The sequence below is a fragment of the Fundulus heteroclitus genome, chromosome 17 (genome assembly GCF_011125445.2).
Source record: "Fundulus heteroclitus isolate FHET01 chromosome 17, MU-UCD_Fhet_4.1, whole genome shotgun sequence".
NCBI lineage: Eukaryota > Metazoa > Chordata > Actinopteri > Cyprinodontiformes > Fundulidae > Fundulus > Fundulus heteroclitus.
This window is the reverse complement of record NC_046377.1, coordinates 4,007,450-4,025,378: the sequence shown is the minus strand read 5'-3', so window position 1 is coordinate 4,025,378 and position 17,929 is coordinate 4,007,450. Positions and strand designations below refer to the sequence as shown.

General features: G+C 41.2%; 1 protein-coding gene across 1 annotated transcript in view; it reads left to right on the top strand.

The window, feature by feature from the left end:
* tmtc1 (transmembrane O-mannosyltransferase targeting cadherins 1) overlaps positions 1 to 17,019 on the top strand; it is a 64,904-nt gene extending 47,885 nt beyond the window's left edge. The window contains exons 9-19 of the mRNA XM_021323839.2: positions 1,115 to 1,282; positions 1,669 to 1,782; positions 3,322 to 3,465; positions 5,669 to 5,777; positions 5,928 to 6,030; positions 7,342 to 7,477; positions 8,567 to 8,711; positions 8,785 to 8,922; positions 9,825 to 9,947; positions 13,706 to 13,783; positions 15,502 to 17,019. Coding sequence (XP_021179514.2) covers positions 1,115 to 1,282; positions 1,669 to 1,782; positions 3,322 to 3,465; positions 5,669 to 5,777; positions 5,928 to 6,030; positions 7,342 to 7,477; positions 8,567 to 8,711; positions 8,785 to 8,922; positions 9,825 to 9,947; positions 13,706 to 13,783; positions 15,502 to 15,627 — 1,384 coding nt within the window. The 3' untranslated portion in view covers positions 15,628 to 17,019. The remainder of the gene's footprint in view (positions 1 to 1,114; positions 1,283 to 1,668; positions 1,783 to 3,321; positions 3,466 to 5,668; positions 5,778 to 5,927; positions 6,031 to 7,341; positions 7,478 to 8,566; positions 8,712 to 8,784; positions 8,923 to 9,824; positions 9,948 to 13,705; positions 13,784 to 15,501) is intronic.
* Positions 17,020 to 17,929: the final 910 nt, after the last annotated feature.

Below are 17,929 nucleotides of genomic sequence, written 5' to 3'. Positions count from 1 at the left end.
GGTCATAAAACTTCTTACTGTTCCCGTTGTATCTGATTCTGAATCTTGCTGGGTAGAGTAAGCCAAAACACGTGTCATTCGCCCTTGTAATAGACTTTGCATTTCTGTGAAAGCGGCGCGTTCCCTAGCGATGCTGGTGTTGTAGTCAGGAAACATTGCGATGCTTTTATAGGTATAGGTCAGCAGAGGTTGGTTCTTGGCTCTTCGTAAGATAACTGCAGCATTTCCCCCACGATACAGCTTGGCGATGACGACGCTGTGTCTCCCCCATCTCCCAGCTTCTTGAGCACTGATGTTCAGTGGGAGCAATACATTTTTACATCCTCTTCATGCTCATTGAAATCACGGTAGGGCTAGCAGAGTTAACATGCTCATTAATGCCAACTAAGCAAATATTTCTGCGCCTCATCCTCCTTTCCTCATCCATGCACTTACCCTGTAGGTTCCCCAGCTCACTCCGAAGTTCAGTCACATTAGTATGCAGAGTGGTCACCTCGTCAGACCATGTTGACAATCCGCCTTTCACATCCACAATGTCTGTTTCCATAGCCGGGATTTCTGCTTGGGTTGCGGTGGCATTTTTAGCTATTTTGGCTCTAATACTTTAATGTCAGCTCCGAGAATGTCAAGCTCTTCAGAAAGTGCACTCCACGTTTACTCTTATAATTTTGTCCCCTCATATGGAGGCTGCAATTTCAACCTCACTCATACACGGGGTCTTGGGTTGTGGATCTTTGTCTTCTAAGGTGCATTGCCTCGAGGGCCCAATGTGAGATGTTAGCTTTGGTGTGCTCCCAATGCACACCAAAGCTCATAATGGATTAAGTGCAGTTTCTCCGCCATTTAGTGGCGAGCATATGGTGCCATTTGTCCCTTTTGAATCCCAAGGCTATAATCAATCCACAAGGAGCCACATTTTGTTTGAAATTGTCATTTTTAGATGGAAATTTTCAAGAATCTGCAGAACACTGAAATATCTGTCTTATTCAATCTTGACTAGCGCCCCTAAAGCACATTACCAATTAACAACTTGTATCACTGGACTCGGTGTTATACTGACATTGTTATCCTGAAACTTCCCTGACTGTGTTTCCTCTGTCCTCTCCTCCTGCAGTATGGGTTATTGTATCCTGGTGGCTCATGGTCTGGGCCGGCTCTGTTCAGTGGCGGGCCGTTGGGGCACCACATTCCTCAGTGTCTGCATGCTGCTGCTGATACTGCTCTTCTCCTGGAAGACGGTCCAACAAAACACTGTCTGGCTCTCCAGGGAAGCCCTCTTTCGGTGAATATGTCTCCATTCCTGTGTGACACATCTTAACTGTATCGCCGTATCATTACGTGTGTGCGTGTGTATGTGTTGTAAGATGTAGTTGTAAGTGTAAGATAATTATATGCACATTTTTCAGCATGTATTAATGTTAATGTAAGTTGTGTGTGTTATTTATTTCAATAATAATTATACATTTTCTTGGGTTGCGAGGTGAGGGTCTGGGCCCCTGTTTTTCATAATTGGACACCTTTAAAGAGATCAGTGCTTTGTAATCCCTCTGAGATATTTATTCATAAACTTTTCAAATCCCACTGAAAAACCTTTCAGCATGGATTGTTACTTGTTCTTTGAAGTATTTATTTTATTTTATTTTTACAATTCTTTCTTTATCATTTCAGCTCTGGTATCAAGACTCTGCCCCACAATGCCAAAGTCCATTACAACTATGCCAACTTTCTGAAAGACAGCGCTCGACACCAAGAGGCTATTTACCACTACAACAATGCACTCAGGTGGGACTCCACGTAAACTGTCAGGTTTAGGTGTGAGTCTGTGTACACTTAGGCTCTACATGGAAGTCTCCAACTGGATTTTCACTCTGTGAAAAGCCTTAAGATCGCTTGATTTGCTTTTATTTAGGTGTCATGGATGATGAGTACTAAACAGTAGGCAGTTAGGTGAAAATAAAAAATTAAAACAAACAGTAATTACTGTATTGGGCTGACACAAAATGAACACATTATGAAATCATTATCAATATATTGAGCGAAACAGATTGTTTCCCCATTAAATCAAAAATATATCCCAGACTCCTTTTAATGAAATTAGAGGAAATATTTTAATAGTAAAATGGTAAAAAACAGTATCTTAACCAAATAAACCAGCATTCATTTAGTCAATTGTATCCAATCAACATATTCTATAGTCAATATTAATTAGCCACACAACCTTGGTTAGGTACATTTTAGCCACTAAATATTCATAAATATTTGCATGTTATTTAAATGCTACAGACTATGGCTGCAAAAGACATGCATTCATAGTAGCCTGGGGTATATCTGGATAAGATAAATCTCCTGACAGAAGGTTACATACATTAAAAAAGTAACAAGACTAGGCACTAAGGCCATGTTCAGACCTGTTGTTAACATGCATTGTGGTTAAACATGAGACGGAGAACATGAAGTTAACGGCAGCAATAGTTCCACATGCTGCTGAATTCTCCTGCAGCACAAGGCTATGGCAGCATAACTACAGAGATAAAATTAAACAGGAATAAAATAAAATAAGAATAATAAAAAATATTAAAAGTTAAAATACTGAAAAATACTACAAATAAAACAAAATATCTACTGAGCTTGAGCTAAAGGCCAGGGCAAACAGGTTGTTTTTTAACAAAGGAACCCCAGTTCATTATTTTATGCATCTTGCCGTTATATAAACAATGGTGTGGTTTTCACCATGTTGTAAAGTTAGAGAAATACAACATTGGATATGCAGGTAACATATTGCAGTAAAACACTAAGGCGCAATGCAAAGAAAATGTGCCAAAGCAGAGAGACAAAGTTGTTTTCTATAAAGGTAAAATCCCCTTTACTTGTAACCCTCTGTCCCTGATATCTCATAAGGGAAAATTCTTCTTAAACACTGCTTCTGCATTTGGATGCTCTGTTAAATAGTGAAACAGGGTCAGTAATAATGTGATACATTATTTGTCAGGTATATGTAAATGTGATATTTTACTAACGCCAAGAGCTGGGCAAGGCCAATACATTTTGTGTCTTAATGTGTAATTACTGAGATAATTAATATTATACTTTTGTTTCTGAAAATCAATTTTTAGGTAATGTATTAGTCACTATTTACACAGTTCAACAGTGATAAATCACATGGAATGCAGTACAATTAGAAATCCTCCTTATTTGTATATAAAGTGCAAAATATTTATCAAGGCTTTCCATTAAAGACCATTTCTGTTGCTAAAGTGAAAGCTTTAGTTGTGTATAAATTGTGACGCATAATAATGCAGTTATCCACTCCTTTGCTCACAGGTTATACCCCCGTCATGCCAGCGCCATGAATAATCTGGGAACTCTGACTCGCAGCCCTGATGAGGCAGAGCGTTACTACAGGAAAGCGCTGGACACCAACCCTCAGCATAACCGGGCTCTGTTTAACCTGGGAAACCTTCTCAAGTAAGATTTAGAGCAGAATTCACAGCTAACAACATCCCAATGGGCAGAACCTTTGAGCCACAGGGACTATGGTTGTTATAATAAGTTTCATAGTCATAGTCTCAGGAATTCCTTCAAAATGTGGCTCATCAAAAAGAACCTGAATGAAAACATTTAGGCTGAATCTAGGGTTACTCCCTTCCCCATGACAATTAATTAAGGTAGCAGTTCAAAATAATCCACTGTGAAATGAGACATTCAAGAAGCTGAAACATCATTGGTTCTCGCTATTCTTTTAATACATAAACATGCGTGACTTAATATGAGTGTTGTGAAAAAAAATCTTATTTCTTTCCTAAATTATCAAGAGGAAAATTGGTGATTTTCATCCAAGCCACCATTTACTAAATTCTTGCAAGAACTGAGAAAAGGTTACAGAAGGTTACAGAACGGGACATGTGTCCCAGAGGACGGTCTGGTCTGTTCTAACAAAAGAAAGAAAGTATTATCCTTTTAAGTATCTGTCGCTCCAGCAATGACCTTCACAGCCCTACTTTTTGGAGCCTGTCCCTCTCTAAGACAAAACAACGTGGAATATGGCTGGCATCTGCTGTGCAAACAGTCATAAAACAAGGCTAGAATAACATTTCTACACAACATGAGGATATGCGTGTTCTTCTCTGCAGGCATAGTTGAAGTATACTAATAATTCTACACCAAATTTTCTGAACAATTAGTATATTTCTAGGTTCATGGGTAAGCCATCAGCAGAATATATACTACTACATTGTGGTAGTTTTTGTGTTTTTATTCTTGTGATTAAAAAAATGAACCGTGTAAAAATAAGGTCTCGTTTTTCTACGGTAATTTTCTTTGTCTTGTGGAAAAGAATAGAAAATTGTCTAAAAATAGGCTTGGTAGGCAGAAATCTAAATGTGTTACTTTTTGTAATGATAAAATCCGTATATGAGTCGTGCGCACTACCCATGCGCCATCGGAGCACTCCCAATTTTGCTACTGCTTTAATTCCAATAATTAACAGTAATTCCAAATAAAATGTAGTGGGACACTTTAAATCAGGGCTGTAGGATTATTTTTTTGTAATTAATCTGATGATAATTTTTCTTTCAACTAGTCGACTAATTTAATAACTAATTTTTAGGTTATTGTCATGTGTGATGGGAATAAAATATATTTCACCAAAATAGACTATTCTTTAACATTTTAATTTCTTCTATCTTAGTTTTTTATTCCCATAATAATATGCACTTACTGGCACAGTACTGTAACGAAAAAAAGACTTCTGAAGAAAGTGCTCCGTAGTGCTGAGAAAGAGAAGTATAAAGCACATTAGCACATCACAATAATTATGGTACTGTACAATTTAAAATGAGTCTTTCACTGTAGGGAGATGTCTTATCTTGTGCTCTCTTAAAAAGAATATTTACATAGTGAAAGAACTCGGGGGAGGATATTTCTCTTGTAGTTGTTTCAGTAACATGATTATAAACCCAAATATCTTTAATGAACTTGACTGACCAGGATTCTTGATGAGTCATTTGAAAGCTTGCAGATAATGTGCCAGAATGGAAACTTATCCTCAGATTCCAGCAGGAAATATTCAGCCTAAGATGACGTTCAGACTGGAACCAGAGACGTAACGCCTCACCGACTCACAAACAAAAAGCCTTTAATTATCCAGGCTCCTGACACATTCCTGCACACTGACGATCTGTTTATATATAGCTGCACAGGGATCTAATTTGTTTGTTTGGAGGTCACGCGGCACGGCCAAGCTGAGTTCCACTGGCTCTGCTCAAAAGTGACTCCAGTAATGGAAACTGAAAGGTCCAATTTTAACGCTGTGCATCCAAACACACCAATCAAATAAACCAATCCTCCATTGCAGTGTGAGCCCAGCTGTGTTTGTGTGTGTGTGCTTCATGTTTCCCATCTTGTTTATGTACCTTTATGACTAATAGGAGCATCAGTGGTGGCCTGATTGATTATTAAAATGACTATTATGGTTGCAGTGGCTTCTGAAAGTGGTTTAAAAGCAGTGGAAGAAATACAAATATTGCCCAGTTCCCTCGTGGGGCTTCAATCCCCCAGTGGCACTGTATTGCTCTTTTCATCTAATTTTATTTGAATTGATCACAACAGAACAGAAAGTGAGTGAGTGAGCAGACAAACAGATGATGATGACGATGGTGATATGTTCCAGATCACAAGGGAAGGAGGAAGAAGCTGAGACACTGTTAAAAGACTCCATCCGCTATGGTCCACACTTCGCTGACGCTTACTCCAGTTTGGCATCTCTCTACGCTGAGCAGGTAAAGCAACCAAAAACCTCAGGATGTCGGGTTTTCTCTTGCTAAACATGTTTACGCCTAACTGTTTTACATCTGTCAGGGGGTGTGCTCTACTGATGTGTGCATTTTATTTGACGTTTCTGTGTTCATATGAATCCTGTTCTCTGACAGAAACGCTTTGCTGAGGCGAATGAAATGTATTTGAAGGGCATAGAGAACTGCCCAGACAGCTCCGACCTACATAACAACTATGGCGTTTTCTTGGTAGACACAGGTGAGTTAAATGTTCTCCCCGTCTGACCCGGACCGCAGACGGTGAACATGCACTGATCAACTATAACCATTTCATTGCCTCACCGAAGCTCTGTAGCTCCCAGTTTCTCCTCCAAAGCCCCTCCAACTCCAAACAAGTGAAATTGATTTTAAAGTCTATGAAAGGTTATTTTATGTCACTGATTCAGGTCAAAATATAAACCTCATATATATTTTTATGGGACAGAATGAGGTTGTTAAAGCACCTAATTCTGTTGCTGGTGAAGATTCTCAGTCATCCATGTCATGGTCATTCCAAAAAATTAAAAAAACAAAACAACTGGACTAATTTCCGAAGTTTGAAGACGTTTCGCTTCCTATCCCGGAAGCTTTCTCAATTCAAAAAGTCTGGAATAGTGTGGCGCTGCAAGCTCAATTCAATTTATGAATTGAGAAAGCTTCCTGGATAGGAAGCGAAACGTCTTCAAACTTCGGTAATTAGTCCAGTTGTTTTGTTTTTTTACTTTTTACTGGAATGACCTAATTTTATTTTGGCATACAGCCAATGAAAACCCAAAACTCTTTGTGATTTTAATATAAAATGCGGCGTTACTGTCCTTGTGCTGTACAGCATCTGCACTCAGCACGCGGTCCGGGCTCCTGTTGCATGAACCACTGCATCCATGCAGCGTGGCATGGAGGAGATCAGCCTGTGGTTCTGTTGAGGTGTTCAGGAAACACAGGTTGCTTTAACAGCTTTATCAGCTCGTCTGCATTGTTGGTTCTGGTGTTTTGACAACAATCCATAAATTCTCACTGGTCTATTGTGGTCAGGCCAGTTTGCTGCTGTTACTGTGGGGATTAAAGCAGTTACTTAAGTGTGTCCTGTCAAGGCTGTGGATACCACCTTTTCTACCCTACGTTTTCCTTTAATTTAAATTTTCATTAGTAAGTTTGGATACAGCAGCCAGACAGCTTCTTTAACAATGATCTTTTGTGACTGGCCCTCTTAAATTGGTCATATTTAATCCACTTTTTAATTGTTTTGATTAACTTTAGCACAGGAAAAACTGCACTTGCACGTTGCAGTGCTCACAGGTAACACAAGTGTGTGCGCATAGCATCCAAATGCTTTCTCCTCTGTATACTCTGCCAAGATCACACTATACTGGACCGCAGGTTTGTTCTGCATCATCGCTCACACATGACATATATACTATATATATTCTATATATTTCTCTGTTCTCCCCATCTTTCTATATTCTCTAAAACGGTTTCCCCTTTTGTTCATCCTTTAATTCCCCTCCTCCTTTTTGATTCTCTCCCCCGCCAGGAGAAGGGCAGCTCGCCGCCGCTCACTATCAGGAAGCAATACGACTCAAGCCAGCACATTATGTTGCTATGGTGAACCTGGGCCGTCTTCTTCGATCATCAAATGAGAATAAGGAAGCAGAGGTTTGGTACAAGAGGTGAAAAAATAGCTTTACTTTTGAGTGATAAACTGTTGCTGTGTGTGTGTTTACTTCATCGCTTCTGGGAAGGGAAACGAAGGGTTAAACTAGACCATGGGGCGGAAACATCAGCTCTGAATGAAAGCTGTGGTTTCATTACAACAAAAGGGAAAAAAACTGTAACGCCATTCTGAAACGTTCAGGTATTTATTGCTAAATTTGCAAATTTTTTCTTATATCACCATGTATTTACCAAAGAGCTAATAAAATTGCAGCAACTTGCACAATCAGCTATCTAGACGTGGTGAAGACGAAGTTCAAAGCGAGCTTCAGAATGGGGAAGAAAGGATTTAGGTGATTATCTCAGAAACAGCTGATCTGCTGGCAGTTTCGCGCACAGCCATTTACAGACAATGGCCTGAATAACGGAAAATATCCAGCGAGCAGAAGTTGAGTGAAAGGACACGCCGTGTTGAGGTCAGAGGGGAATGGACAGAGTGGTTTGAGATGATGAAAAGGTAACGGTGGCTGAAGAAAAACACCGTTAACAACTAAAGTGTTCAGAATACCATCAAAACACACGCCGTGTGGAACACTGAGCAAAACAACATACTCCAGTAACCTCCACAGTCACCAGGCGCCTCATCTATAAAAGATTGTGCAGCTTTCATACCTAAAGTTAGTGGTGGCAAGAAACAGGTTGTATTTGGGTACGTTTTAGAACTTTGTGTTATTTTTTTTTTCTATTGTCGATTGAAAAAGTTGCGTTTCTGCCGCACATTTTCACGGCAGGTCACAATTTTGCGTGACCACACACTTTCACGCAGTTTAACTTTCATACATCCCCAGTTGTGCGTTAACCATTGCTAGGCAGGTTTATGTGATTAGACACGATCTATACGTTAGGCCCCAGACCTCAGTGGAACAGGAGCTTCTCATTACGGACGTGCAGCAGATAAATCTGGAGCATCTCTGCGTTGCCATCATGTCAGTATCTTACAGGAATTTTTCCATCACCCTGTTGAATCTATAAGATGAAGAGTTAAAGCAGGTTTGAATGCAAAAGGTTCGTAGTAAATCTGAACCGGTGACCTCTGACCTCTGCAGGGCTCTGCAGGTGACGAGGAAAGTGGAAATCCTGACCCCCCTCGGAGCGCTGTACTACAACACAGGCCGCTACGAGGAAGCCCTGCGGGTTTACAAGGAGGCGGCTACCCTGCAGCCGGACAGCACAGACATCTGGCTGGCTCTGGTAAGAAGGCACACACCTTTTCTTGGCTCTGGTCATTTAGCTCCAGCCTGACACGCCCGCTATCCGTTCCCAGGCTCAGGTTCTGGCCATGGCTGGGCAGGGCTCCGAGGCGGAGAAGCTGACCTGGGACATCATCTCCAGAGAGGCCACCTGCATCGAATGTTACCGCCTGCTCTGTGCCATCTACAGCAAGCGTGGCAATTACACAGAGGTGTGTGTGTCTCCACAGTCTGAGCACTTCTAGACGCTCTTCGTCTCCAACCATCGACCCTCCACAGTGGTTGGGTTCTGTGCCTGCCGTTAGCGTGGAAACAAACCAAGTTATATCAGATCAGCAGCCACTCATCCTGTTCCTCTCCTCCTGTTTTACTTTCTATGCAATTTATTCCTACAAATTGCTAATCTGCTGTGTAGCATGAAAAAAATGGGATGTGTTTCCTTTTGCTGGGCCTATGATGGACATCAGTGCTCTGACAGCAGGATACAGAACTAGAAATAAGTAAAATGTTCTTAAAATTAGTGTATTTGTCCTTGACTTTAAGCAGGTAAATAAGATGACTTGAAACAGGAATAATTCATCTGCATCATCTTATTTCAAGGGCAGTATATCTAATTATCTTATTTTATGGGACAAAATACTCATTCCATTGGCAGATAATCTTATTTACCTGCTCAAATCAAGCATAAATACGCTAACTTTAAGAATATTTTACTTATTTTTAGATCAGTTTTTTGCAGTGAGGCAGGGACCACAGCTCTAATAAAGAGGATGTAGTCTCTGTTCTTCTGTTTCTCTGTCTTTTCAGCCTTGTGTTGACAGATCTAGTGCTGTACTTTGATGGAATAAACTCCAAATGTTTAGCTCTTCGTTATCTTCTTTCTGCTTCTCACCTCTTTGACAAACCTGCTGGCAAATGTAGCAGGTAGCAAAGGTGCTGCTTGTAGAGCGAGTCGACTTATAAGTGAGCTCTGAAGCAACGGTGGTTTCTTTGATCGGGCCAGGAATTACACAGGATGCCCGACTCATTGTGTGTGTGTGTGTGTGTGTGTGTGTGTGTGTGTGTGTGTGTGTGTGTGTGTGTGTGTGTGTGTGTGTGTGTGTGTGTGTCTCAGGCTCTGGTGGCTCTGGACATGGCCCTGCAGCAGAATCCCAGGGATCTGGCAGTGAGAGCAGAGCTGCATTTCTCCAAAGGGAACCAGCTGAGAGAGATGAACCAGCTGGATGAAGCCTTTGAGGTGACGTCTTTTCCCTTCTCCTGCTCTTCTTTTCTCTTTCCTTTGAACGTTATCTTTCCCAGGTTCTCCTCCTCCCTTTGGTGTCAAAATATGAAGCCATGGTGTTTTCCTTCAGATTTAAGGTTTATATTTCAGCACATACAAGATATCGGGGGTGTTTTGTCAGCACGAGTCAGAAGTTTACATACGATCATCATGGGGATGGATGGTATATTGATCTGGTAGCTTTAATGCTTTGTTTGAACTTTTCTCTTTTCGCTGTTGAAAGAATAGTCGCAAAACAAACAAGATTTAGCTGCACACCTTTAAATTTGTGAACACAGCTGCCTACTGAAAGTCACAGAATATGCCCATAAAATGCCAATGTCTCATAAGGGTCTGATATTAAATATCAATATGTCCAACTCTGACTGGGAGGCTTAATTCAATAAATACATTTTAACTACCATCCACAATGCATAACCTGATTTGGACGTTTTATGCAGTCCCATGACAGATTTACCCTTTTTGGATGCGGTAAGCTGGAGGGATGGCTTTGGCCGGCTTCTCTTAATACTACTGGACCATGAGCGTACATAAAGGTCATTACATCCTGGTCTCCTGCAGTCACTGTTCAACAGTGATGGCAGCCGTTAACCAGGAGGCTGCGTCTTCTATATTATTTAGTATTGGTACCTTTAGCTATAATCCTGTCCTGTTGGTGGGTCAGCGGCGTTGGCCATCCGCTGCTCCCTCCCTGCAGGCTGCCAGCTCATCTCCTCCCTGAGGACGTCTTTGCTTCCTCAGCCTTTCTTTTGCTAGTCCTCTTTCTTTCACTTGTGCTCAGGCTCAACACTGTCAACAGCTGTCAGGTCGGAAGGACAGGTAAGCCTTCGCATTGCATCTCAACTGGATATATCCAAGTTTTCCAGTTATTGTGGGTGCAGACTCACAGCAGATCCTTTCTCTCAAATGCCTCGTTACATTCTTCCACCTTTTTAGTAGTTCTGCTAATATGATCTTATTTGCTGCGATTAAGATCAGAACTGCATCGGACTGTACTATAATGTGGACAATGAGGAAAGAGCTGCTGATTTGCAAGAGACCTGCTCTGGCCTGGTTGGCTGCTGCTAGCTTTGTTTCTTTCCTTCACAAATGCTATTGTAAGTGTTATCTTGCATTTAGACGGATCTTTTGTGCTCTTCTCCTTTTCTAGGATAGCAGCTTACACAGCAAGTACAACTGTCACAGAAGCCTTGCGTTTTGACAAATTGTGTGCCAAGGTCTCTTTTTGCACGCTTCTCCCCACCTTTGGAAATGATTTATTCCCTGTCTTTGCTTTCACACAGTGCTCTGATAATATCCCTGACGTCTTAACTGAGTCCTACTACTTTCACCCAATATCTAATAGGATTGTGCTTGATCGATGGAACGGTTTCAGCTTGTACAAGCAGATACTAATTGTAGAAAATGTTGCGTTCCTGGTGATAAACATTTAGATTTCCTCAGCTGGAATGTGGTCCTAGGCTGTAATGGTCAGGGTTCCAACGGGTCCTTGAAATCCTTGAAAGTTTGTGAATCTGAAAAAATAAATTCAAGGCCCTTGAAAGTTCTTGAAAACAGCCAAAAAAACACCTTGTCCTTGAAAGTCCTTGTATTTTTTTGTGGGGTTGAAAGTTCACACGGATGACGACTCGTGTCATTTTACTACCACACGATCTTTTAAAATTATGTTGATTCCGCAGACTTTTAATTTGCAAAAGTACGTTCGCTCTTCTTTGTTAGTTGGTAGGCTACGGTTTAGGCCTACGTGCGTCCAATAGGTTACATTCACGCATGTGTTGCCAACTCAGCGACTTTGTCGCTATATTTAGCGACTTTTCAGACCCCTCCAGCGACTGTTTTTCAAATAAGCGACAAATCTAGCGACTTTTGGAGACTCTTACGTGAAAGCATGTATCGTTCATACTCTTGTCCTCCAGCGGCAGGTACTGCCGTGGGGCGCCTCCCCCCTCCCAACCCCGTTCTCCCGCTAACGCAGGAGTCCCTCTCAGCGCTGCAGTCAGAGCCACAGCATGTTTACCCTCAGCGTCCAGACTGCAAATGAAGCGCGCATGCGCCGGGATTGATCATAAGTAACTGAATTTGAAATATTTTATCCTAAATAAATAACGGCATTTGATTCACACAGCCACATGTTCATGTTTTACAATGATTTGTAGGCTCCTTAGTGGACCACAAGGGGAAAAAAGAAAATGTTAAAAAAAAGTTGAAAAGAAAAAATTTGTAACTCCGCCATAGTGTCTCTTTATGGTTCATTTTGCCGGTCTCAAACCCGGGTAAAGGAGGAGGGTTAGTAAAATGCACTGAAATTGTGTCTTTAACAAAGGTAACAAAAACCTGAGAATGATTTAAATATATCTCTGAGCAGCTTTCTGGCAACCGTGGCACTTTAAACAGAAGTCAAAAACTAGCTTAATCAAAGATGAAAGTAAGTAAAACAAATTGATATAATTCTGAACATCTCAATGCTGCACTTTTTTCCATAAAATTCCATGAAACGGTAGGCTAATGTACATCTTATATGTAATGTAGTATGGCATAGCCATGTACTGTGGATATAAATGTAGGCTATGAATATGATCAATATCAATGTAGGCTATAAATTAAGTCCACTTTCTTGCATTGCTTCTGACCCAACAACTTCTATGCCGTTTAGTCTTTTATTGAATTTGCATTGTATTAAAGTATGATAACCTATTCAGCGGTCACAGTAGGTAAATGCCGCCACGTGTGGTCCTTGAATTTGAGGAAATTGGTCCTGGAAAGTCCTTGAAAGGTCCTTGAATTTGATGTTCACCAAGGTGTGGGAACCCTGAATGGTGCTTCAGAGCAGTTCTGCTGAGATCATGAGAGCTTCCTTTCTTTGACCTGGTTTCATCTTACGTTTAGCTGAATACCTTTGTGTGCTCTAGGCATCCTGAGAAGCCTGGGACAGAAGTGTTCACATGTCCTTGATGTGAGAATCCTCTTTGTTAGCACTGAGAAGATCAACACTGAGAATGAAGTAGCATTTTTGCTACTTCCTGTATTTATTTCCATTGTGAGATACATCTGAGGTGTCAACAGTCTCTAGGTCTATGTGTTGCAGTTAAATAGCGGAGGTCCTGCAGTCGAAGGAATCAAGGTCCTGTTGGGTTAACGTGGAACTGGATCATGTCGTCGTCTTCCTCATGCCAGTAGGCTAACGGCCTTAAATTGTAAACCATAGGTGTCAGTAGGCCCTGGCTCCTTGTTAGACACATTTTCTTCACCTCAATGCTTAATTACTCTGAAATCTTTCTGTCATTTTTAATGAAAAGGAAAAATGAAATTTGTTAGAGCGGAATAAAGCGTGCAAATAGTCCTTAGTATTTGATAAGATTTAAATGTTTGAATCACTAAAGACAGACAGCAGTCACTTTACACATTATGTAAGTTGCTGTGCTGTCTGTCGCATGAATGCTTCTGACAAAACACTCCAAGTTTAAAACGTGTGCAAATGCTAAATCAAAAAAACAAGCTGCACTCAGTTTATAGAATGATGTAAAAAAAAGCAACAAAAAAACGACAACTCTGTTATCGCATGACAGAGTGTGCGTCTGTGTGCTCCACTGTTTCTTTGTTTCCATGACGACGCTGCTAGAATGATGCTGTGGTGGACGGCTTGAGTCTAAGCAGCCTGTCGCCGTGTGCTGATCAGTTCATTCATTCATCCAGTCTGTTTCCTCTCCTGCTAGAGTTACAAGTTGGCTGTGGAACTGAAACCGGACCAGTCCCAGGCCTGGATGAACATGGGAGGCATTCAGCACATCAGGGTAAAACCAGCTCATACAAATGCAACTTCTGCATACTAGCATTGCGTACCGTTTATCTTTGCTTACATAGGCTAAAACCATTTAGTTGAAAGTACTCGTGTTCCACAAAAAAATAGATTTTCAGTGTTTTTTATCCTTATTTTTACCTGTTCAACAATGAGCCAAGCATAACAATATACAAAACCAAAATGGTGTTTCTAGGCATACGCCTTCCAAAGATTTGGTGTTTGAATGTTTTATATTTTTAGTCTAAAAGGTTTTCTGTTCTCAGCAACTCCAATGGACATAGATCAGTCTTTCCTCAAGTTTTCTCTTTACCAAGTTTACTAAAAAGGTCCATCCAAGTCTGCTTTTAGTAAAGGTTTCTTGATAGTATTAAATGGCAGCTAAACTGTGGTAAATAAAATAAATTATTTTACTTGTTCCCAAATTTAGGAAGATTTCAGTTTGTCAGTCACAATCCTGCACTTAAAAAGATTAAGTGTCCGTCTGCATCGGCTGCCCTTGGTGGCGGGCCATGTTTTGTCCCATTCTTAAGGTGCGTTCACACACAGCGCGAACAAGGCGAATGGAGCGAGCGTTTTACACGTTATGCCTACGTAAAGGCGCGTTCAGGAGCAGATTTACGGTCCGCGATGCGAATTAGGCGAATAGTGTGAAGGGAAACTGCAAACAGCACAGCGGACAGGCGTCTAGATTGAAGTGAAATTTCTCTCGAGTTCAACAATCTGAACTTTTCTGTCAATGCGTGTCACGTTAAGGGTCCTCCTCGTCCATTTGTTTAATGTTTTTTATATGTTACAGATTTAGAGAGTAGAATTAGGCTATGAAAATTTGCTGCGATGTTGCTGCGGATTGTTTGCGAGGGAGGCGAAATGACGTAGCCTCGTGAGACCATCCTGATCTCGCGAGCTTTCAAGGTTTCACTCGCAGATCAGTCTGGCTACTTTCCGTTAAAGAAAATTTGGAGCAGTTCACCAAACGAACGTCCAATCAGCGTTGGCTTTGAGGCGGGTTGAGGTGTGACACAACGAGAAGCGCAACAGTTCAGTCTAAAGAACATGGCGGCTTCAGCCGATGAAACTAGTGTTGGCGTGGCTATGGAGCAAGTTTTATCGGAATTACAGAGTATTTCTTTGCTGAGCTAACGAGCCTTTACCTGCAGCAGCAAGAGTAGCTTGGCTTGTGGTTGTGTTTTCGTCGTCGCTCTGTTACGAGCGACGACGAATCTGATTGGTTTATTTGGCCCGTCTATCACCAACATAGGCCAATCAGCTAACCAGTATTTTCGCCTCTTCCCAAAGTTACTTCAACGGAAGGTTTCCAGATGGATATGCGGAGCAAATCTATCTGGCGGAGTCAGGTAAGAAATGTCGAGCGATCAGCGCCAAACGTTCGCCTTGTTCGCGTTTGGTGTGAACATACCTTTAAAGTGCGGTCAATCACTACAACTGTCCGTTCGGCCACTTTGAATACTTTAACCACGTCAGTTTAAATCCCACTAAACAACATTGGGAACCACGCTCTGCTTTTTTCATTTGATGTGAAATGTAGCTGCTAAACTTTAGGCTGTATGTTGCTTACAACAAGCTGCTGGCTTTGCCTATTCTGTGAATGTGTCTGTGCCCTGTTTCATGCAAACGCATGACTTCCCATAGTATATATATTTTTTTCCTATTTTGCGTCTTTGATTGACGCGTTATGGTATCTGCATTCAGGGAGACTATGCAGCTGCCAGGATGTACTACGAGCGGGCCCTGCATCTGAACCCTGGTTCCAAACTACTGAAGGAGAATCTGGCAAAGCTGGACCGGCTGGAGAAGAGGCTGACAGGGGGAGCATAACGTGGCAGACACCTCCAGTGATGCTGAATCGTCCTGCAGAGGTCGGCGGAGCAGGATGCTGCCGCCCAGAGAGGCGACGCCAGCCAGGACGCTGTGTCCGTCCATCCAACCTGTTCCCAGCCTGAGCAGCAGAGGAGGTGGGCTGACGAAGTTGCTGTGGGCAACAGAATAAAATGGAGAACAAAAAACCACTGGAGGCTCTGCGACCACATCAGCTTGGCTCTTCGTGGACATTTTTGATCCGATTTAATGTTGCTTTCATGCAGCGCGGTTTTCTAAATGAAAATAATTACTAATTGTAACTAATATTTATATTAATGCAGCGAAAGAATCAGAAAGTGCTTCTATCGTGAAGGGAATGCGTCTGAGAGTTTCTTCTCTGAAGCTCCTCCAGAGTCAAAAGGGCCTCCTGAAACCGTGCTGATGTCAGTGACGGTCCAGGCAGAAACGTTCAGGATCAGGCCGAACTCTTACATTTCCTTAAAGAAGTAACTGAAACTACGACACTGAATGCATTAGTTCCTCTTTTCTGGTGCCAAAAAACCAAACCAGATGAGAGCAGAGTCATTTTGTCTTTACGTTGTGGACCAGCTTCTCTTCAAGGCAGCAATTAGTGTGTAGACGATAAAGTGAAATAACACGTCAGTTCATCCAGCTGCTGTTTTTTTTTTTTTAAGACATATGAAGCGGGCCTTATTATTTATTATTCTGCTCTATAATTGGTTCTGCTTCTGCATTTATTGCTTGTCTGATGATCACGACCTCTGATACACATTGAAGGTTTTTGGTCTACAATATACGATATATCCGTCCTGGATGGGCTTTAATTGTACAGATTGAATACCAGCTGAAAGGAACAATCAGGATGACTGAAGTGCAGCAGGTTTCCCATTTTTGACTTGTCTGCACCTCTTCCAAAGAGCATCTTTACCACGGGACTGCCGGAACGCCTTTACTAAGGGTTCCTCGCCTGTTTTAAACTGTGAGTCTGCTCCTGTTGCCGAAGACACCTTTGCTGTGTCATGGTCGGCTCCAAAAGCTACTAATGGAGACCTTCAGGTTTGTTTTGTTGTCAGAAAAAGGAAAGCGAGGGAATGTGATGCATTGCACCTCTCCACTGCTGAGTAGCAATCAGTCCAATAAAGGCTACAAGTGGAAAGCTCCCCTGTTTTTGTGGCTGAGGAAGTGAAATGTTTGTAATAAATGCTGCACCCCTCGGAGACAAACTGACTTCCAGCCTAAGTTCCCAGATCATCTGCAGCTTTAATAACAGTTCAGCTCGTGGCTTGCATTTTAAAACCTCGATAGTTTGCTGTTTGGATGCTTCTCGTGTTTTTGTTGACAGTAATTTTGTGATAGAATGTGGTGATGTGATTGTGGGATGTAAAAAAATAAATGTGACAAGGACAATGACCTGATTGCTCCAAGAAAATAAAGTATATCTTTTATTACACAATGTCTGGTGTGTTTCTACTTCAGTTTCAAAAATTTTTTTTTTGATATATTTATATATCCCTGCACAGGGAGAACAATTTTTGATTGTTCTCCCTGTGCAGGGATACGTTTTCTACACAAATCCCGAGACCTTACCCGTCTTTTATGAATTCTTATCCAAGCTGTATCAGGAGCTGGACCAGCTCAATTCAATGTTTTATTTGTTTTTGTTTTTTATTTGTTTTGTTTTTTTCCAAAGAACTGAGATGGTAATTTATTTACCTTTCAAAATAGCATACATTTATTGTTCATGTGTTTTGTCTATTTATTGGATCTGGGACAAACATGTGGCAAGACTATTTTAGCTGCAGGTGATCTTCCTCAGTTCTTCCCTTACTGTTATATCATTTTGTAGGATTACAGGCACATAAACCCTCTCTGCTTGACAACTTGTCATCCAATGTTGTGGCATTAGTCTGTGAAATGACTTTACATACTGAAAAACTAAGATGTGCAACAACAAAAAAAACAATAATAAAAGCATTCCCATTTTTCACCAATGTAAAACACCAAATTTTGGTGTTTTACATCCAAACTTAAACTCTCAGTGGACCACAATAATTAAAAGGTTTTACCAGGACAACCTTGTTTGTCAGTGATAGGAAAGAGAAAGTTTTATTGACTGTCAATTCATGTGTAAACTAATTTCACTAAGTGATTTGATAAATCATTGAACACATTAAGCATGAAGATTGGAGATTTCATCCGTTTCATGACTGAAGCAAACTGTAGACGCTGCCTGGGTCACTTGTTGCAAAAGAAAACTAAGGGGCATTTTTACCAAACAGTTGATCCAAATATTCAGGGA